The sequence below is a fragment of the Theobroma umbraticum genome, unplaced genomic scaffold, assembly GCF_002168275.2.
Source record: "Theobroma umbraticum cultivar Fairchild unplaced genomic scaffold, ASM216827v3 scaffold_81.0, whole genome shotgun sequence".
NCBI classification, from domain to species: Eukaryota; Viridiplantae; Streptophyta; class Magnoliopsida; order Malvales; family Malvaceae; genus Theobroma; species Theobroma umbraticum.
Window position 1 is genome coordinate 951,574 of NW_018397268.1, and position 5,880 is coordinate 957,453.

The window sequence follows — 5,880 nt, forward strand, 5'->3', positions numbered from 1 at the left end:
TACACTAATCAAATGCAATTGAATATCATAAGGGCACTTCCAATTTATTTTGGGCACCTGCAACATAAAGAAATTTAACCAGGAACCTTTGTCATGACCAATCGTGATTGACTGAAGATGGATACACAAATCAAATGCAATTGAATATCATAAGGGCACTTCCAATTTGTTTCGGGCACCTGCAACATAAAGAAACTGGTAGTACGCCACATCAAAGTGGTCCAAGGGCTCTTTTCTCCAACCTCAACCTCAACCTTACGGCTCAAAAGTGTTGGGTTCCTTTATCTACACAAGTCTTGATCTTCTCTTCATGGAGTGTAGCTCCATGTATACAAGAGTATATATAAGTGAACAAATAAACTTGCTAATACTGAATCTTTTTATTGAAATTAGTTATAAAAACTTAGGTTCTTTACCATACTCTAGCATAGTTCCTAAAAGGGTCTAAGATAATGTCATTCTAGCATTTTTTTTCTTCATTGGTACTACATTACCCTGTTCTGATATAATGGAAAATCTGAAATCATATCGGGAAACATAGACTTATTTAAGGAAGGTAATGCACCATCATCAGGATTTCCAGTAGAAACAACCACTCCAAAGACAACTTAATAATCATAACTCTGACTGATATAAAAATAATACTAGCTTAGCAGACGTTTCTTCTTGATTCCTTAGCAAATTAATTAATAATAACACTCTTTATATATGTTCAGCAGCTTGATTCTTTTGCCACATTGTTTTCTTCAATGTTTCCTTAATGATGATACATTTAGCTGAGGTGGGATTCTTTCTTTTTCAGTTCAAGAACAATACTAACTCCCCTGGTTGATTGTTTTTCCTGCTTGCAATCCTCAACTAGAATATCCTTTACCTTATCATATAGCTTGTCCATTACCTCTTCTCCAAACTGGTGAGAAATCATGGGCTCTGTGAAGGATCTCAAGCTTTTAGCTCTATCTTCTGATCTCGTCCATATACCTTCAAGTTCAATTTCAATTGTGTCTATAAACTCAGTTGAGAAAGAACCCTCCTTGTCCACTAAATCCTGAACTTCTTCCTGGGAGGGAATATAGTATGGCACATTGAAGGAGTTTAGTTTCTCTTCATCAATCAGTCCCTGATAACCAAGAAAGAAAACAAAACTTAAGTAAATGGACAGAAGGTGCTGACTGGTTTTATCAACCTGGCAAGGAGCTGATCAATGAAGAACAGGAGAGAGAAGTGTCAGATTCTGGGTTGAAGAACCGCTTAAGAGTTCAGGAAAGAAGAGAGCAAGTGTAAATAGTGGTTAGTTAGTTGAATTGGTTTTTTTACTTCTAGTTAGTTAGCTGATATAACAGAGTACAAACACTCTGATGTACACTCTTTTTTTATCTTAATGAAAAGCTTGAAGCTTCCCCAAGACTCCTCGAATTCATCTTCATTTTCAGTCTTAACAGGTTTTGAACTTTAGTACTCAGGAGTAGGTGTTGGACATTGGCTAATGGTTAATATAAACATGGAAAATTTGGCACTTCTTTCATCACCTGTGAAACCAGGTAGGAGATGGCATCAGCTAGAACTTCCCAAGTGTAGCAGCTCTCTCTGGTTGTGGGATCTGCGGATTTCCTTCCATGAATTATCAAGACCATGCGGGCATCAGGTACCAGCTCTGGAGATCGACATCTCAAGAATGAAAGGAAGTCTTCCTGAAACTGAGAAAGGTATGCCTTCCACACTGCAGGAGGACTAGTTTTCGATATGTAGATCTTCCATTTGTTTAGTGGTGATAACCCTCCTTCACTTGTCATTTTGGGTACCTTTCGAAGTAAATCAATGCAAGTTTGATGAACTATGCCATTGAAGACATGTAGTAATTGAATCCCAGAAGTTTTGGTATTGAAAAAATGTTTGTTGAATCAAACTTGCTCACATAAAAGTACAAGAATTAAAAGATAATCACCTTAGAGAGCCAGTGTACACCATAAGAGGAATGGACGAGATGCATGGATTTCTGAGGGAAAAGCCGGCCGTGAAAGGAACCAGGGGCACCGATAGCAAAGCATGAAACATTTTTATATTTATCTTGAATGGCAGATAACCCTTCGAACAGTGTGTTGAAATCATTCCCTACTAAATCATTCAAGTAGAACTGGATTTCTGGCATCTGCCAGTTCAATTCACTGCATTTGTCCCTTATGCTCTCTATCACTGTTGACATCACAGTGAAAGTGTTTGGACCTGAAGAACACCCCAAGTCAGCCACGTTTAAGACTCGGTATGAGCAAGAATTCCTCCCCGAGAAGAGAGATTGAGCTGCCCTGTAAACTACTGGCTGGGTTACAGCTGCCACTTTTTGCTGCATTCAGAGACAATTGAACCTGGTTAAAATCAAGCAAAAACAATAATAGAAGAGAGGGTAAAGATCAGATCAAGAACCGTGTATCCTGAAGTCTTAACATAGCTATTTTCTCCATCCCCTTTGTTCATGAAGAGCATTTCCTTCACCTCCATTGATAATTTTCTTTTCTCAGCTCCGAAGTACGTATCTTGCTTTGTGTGGATAAATTCTACCCATATCTAGCGTTATTTACAGATAATCGCTTGGATTGGTGGGTTCCAATTGCCAAGATAAGAAACATTTGCTTAATTATTTTGCATAACAGTTTTTGGTTTTTCTTTTAAAAGTCAAAAAGGCCGGTGGACTGCCCAATTAGGCATCAAATACCGCAAAATTAAGGGAACAATAAACAGAACTCGGCCTGAGCCCAATTTATTTTTTGCTGGCCGAATTTGCAGCAAGGTTACATAGAATCGGTTTAGTAATCGAAAAGTGATTTATTGAAAAAAAAAAATTTGTATAAAATATTTTATAAAAAAATTTAATATTTTTTATTATTTAGATAAATTGTTGAAAATGTTTTTTATTGTTTAGATCATTTGGTGAAAAATATTTTCTATTATAGTGGAATTATTTACGTATTAAAATAATAAATAAGAGTTGAGTACAAAATAATATTGATATTTGATTTTTACTAATTTGGGGTCAAAATTAAGATGAAAAATGAAAATGGATAATGATATTTCCTAAAGTATTTAACTGCAAATATGTAATGAAAATAAACTCTAATTTTTAAAATTTTTTAATCTTATCACTATTTTATCATAATTATAAAAATATAAATATTCATCAATTGTGTAAGATATCCAAAACTTATACTTATAAATATATATTTATTAAATAAAAATTGTTGGAATATTTTTTATTATATAATTATTAGTAAGTTTTAAATTTATCATAAATATGTATTCATCAAATGAAGATCATTGAAATATTTTTTATTATAATTATTAGTAAGATTTATTTCATTTATAAATAAAAAATTTAATCGTATTGAATGGTTTCATTAAAATAATATTTTTTAAATTTTAATAGTATTGTATAATTTAAATATTAATATTTTAAATTAGTTATGTTAAAGTAAAATTTTAATATATTTTTTATTTTTTTAATATTTTAAATTAAATATTAATATTCATCAAACTTATACTCATAAACTTAATATAAAAGTATTTTTGTTATTTTTTGAAAAATGTCTTGCTCCTTTCAAAGACGCAAGACATTTTTCATGATTAACTTTGTTGAGTGTATAATATATATATATATATATAATTAATTTTTTATTTGACAAATAAGTATAAATCTTGAAAATATTTTTTAAAAAATATTTTACTGCAAAACAAATGGATCCATAGTTTTAGGTTTTGTTATATCACAACACAAATCTCTACCAAACCTAATTTTCCCAACAAGTAATTTTTAATTTATTTCAAAAAAATAGATAATTAATATATATATATATACATAAATAAAATGCCACTTGGCATCTTTGTATAAAGAAAACAAAGTTTCAAAATAGTTTCATGTCATAGCCCTGCCTAACCTAAAGACTTAGACAAGGTCAGCTGACATTTCTCTGTATTCCTCATAGTAAATTCATACTATTATTTTATGCCATTGGTTCTGATTCTTTGCCAGCTTCAAGTCAGAGTTCTTTCTTTTTCAGCACAACAGCAATCCTAGTAGTCTTGGTTGCTTCTTTTCCATAAATAGAGAATCCCCTGAAGTGAAAACTACAGAACATATGGTTTTTGTAAAACATGCTCAATAAGTCAATTCGGTCCATCCTTCAACTTGTGCTCAATTTGAGTACCTTAGCAACAGCCTTGTATTGATATTTAATAGCTAATCTTTAAAAAGATTTGATAATATAATTTTTGGTTGCTTCTAAACTAGCTCTAATATATATTTTTGTTGAACAATACATAAAATATATATCAATGTCACAAGTCATTTTTAGTGACACCAAATTGCTAGCTGTTGAAAAAGAGGAGTCATGGTTTCATCTTACCTTCCAACAAAATACACAAATTGGATATGCATTTTTCATAGATTATATTAATTCATTAAATTCAGTAATTAATGCATGATTTTTCATTTAAAAATTAAAATTTAAATCTCTTCACCTAAAAATAAATACTATTAATAAAAATTATCGATCTGCAATCCACGAATCTTCATAAATACATGTACTTTACCTAATCAAAAGATCTAGACAAGCACAATTGGCATTTTCACCTTATTCATTATCAAATTAAAACTACCATCTAGTTCTCTGAATGACACACGAATTTCAGGGTTAGATGCCCTTCTTTTTCAGCACAGCAACAATATTAACGCTCACGGTTGCTTGTTTCCCCAGCTTGTAATCCTCGACTAGAACCTGTGTCACCTTATCATATAATTCATCCAATACTTCTTCTCCAAACTGATGTGAGATCCATGACTCTGAAAATGCTCTCACGTTTTTAGCTCTCGATTCTGGACTTGCCCATACACCTTCAAGCTCCACGTCGATTGTGTTTGTGAACTCAACTGTGAAAGAACCTTCTTTCTCCACTAAACCCTCAACTTCGTCTTGGGATGGAGTGAAGGTTGGTGCACTGAAGGAATCTAGTTTCTCTTCATCAATTAGTCCCTGTTGATTATATTCGCTACGAATTAGATTATGTCAAGTCAAGTAACTCAATCAATAAAAAAGGAAAAGAATAATAATCTTTAAAAAAGGGGTGAAATTCGGTAAAATTTCACCTTTGAAACCAAGGAAGATATGGCTTTGGATAGGACTTCAAAGTAGTACAAGCTTTCTCTGCCTATGGGATCCCCAGGTTTCCTTCCATTAATTATGAAGAGGATGCGTCCGTTAGGTACCATCTCTGGAGACCGACATTGCAAGAACTGAAGGAAGTCCTCTTGGAACTGGGAAAGGTATGCCTTTGTGACAGCGGGAGGGCTGGTTTTTGATATGTGGATGCTCCCCTTGTTTAGTGGTAACCCTGTTTCACTTGTGACTTTTGGTGCCTTTAGCATGGGTTCCCAATGAGCCAGTCAAATCACATTTCATGTAGTATACCCAAATTTCTATTTGGGTTAAGTTGAAAATATGTAATGCTGTAGATAATTTTTTAATAAATAAACTAAACTAATGGTTGCCAAAACAACATATGTACGGCATTTATAAGTATGGATGTTCCATCCTTAAATATGTAAAAGAAAATTTAGATGAAGGTATCCGTGTTGGACACTTACTCCAAATCAAATTTACTTAAGATGATTGTTATGTTGCCCTGACCCTCTTTTTCTTTAAACAAAAAATAAAAATTATATCCAATACGTACCATACAATTACAAATATGAACTTCAAACTCTTGAAATATATAAAAAGTTTAAACGAACGAATTTGTGTTAGACATGTGACCCGAATCCCATTAAACTTAAGGATGCTTTTATCAGGAAAACTATGAGAAATCTCACCTTGGAGAGCCAATGTATCCCAT

The 5,880-nt window shown here is 32.7% G+C and overlaps 2 protein-coding genes across 2 annotated transcripts in view; both read right to left on the reverse strand.

Moving 5' to 3' along the window:
• Positions 1–2,629, reverse strand: LOC149526605 (7-methylxanthine methyltransferase 1). Its single transcript, XM_089785077.1, has 4 exons — positions 2,422–2,629; positions 1,946–2,341; positions 1,530–1,802; positions 1–1,120 (listed from the first exon to the last, which is right to left on the reverse strand). Exons 1-4 carry the CDS (start codon positions 2,494–2,496, stop codon positions 773–775), a joined length of 1,092 nt encoding a protein of 363 aa, XP_089641203.1. The 5' UTR covers positions 2,497–2,629; the 3' UTR covers positions 1–772.
• A 1,878-nt stretch (positions 2,630–4,507) lies between these two features.
• The window catches only part of LOC110425192 (7-methylxanthine methyltransferase 1-like), a 2,006-nt gene continuing 633 nt past the window's right edge, over positions 4,508–5,880 (reverse strand). The window contains exons 2-4 of the mRNA XM_021440020.2: positions 5,858–5,880; positions 5,135–5,404; positions 4,508–5,021 (exon numbers count right to left, since the gene is read on the reverse strand). The exon at positions 5,858–5,880 is cut by the window's right edge and continues 379 nt beyond it. Of these exons, the coding sequence (XP_021295695.2) occupies positions 4,683–5,021; positions 5,135–5,404; positions 5,858–5,880 (632 nt within the window). The 3' untranslated portion in view covers positions 4,508–4,682. The remainder of the gene's footprint in view (positions 5,022–5,134; positions 5,405–5,857) is intronic.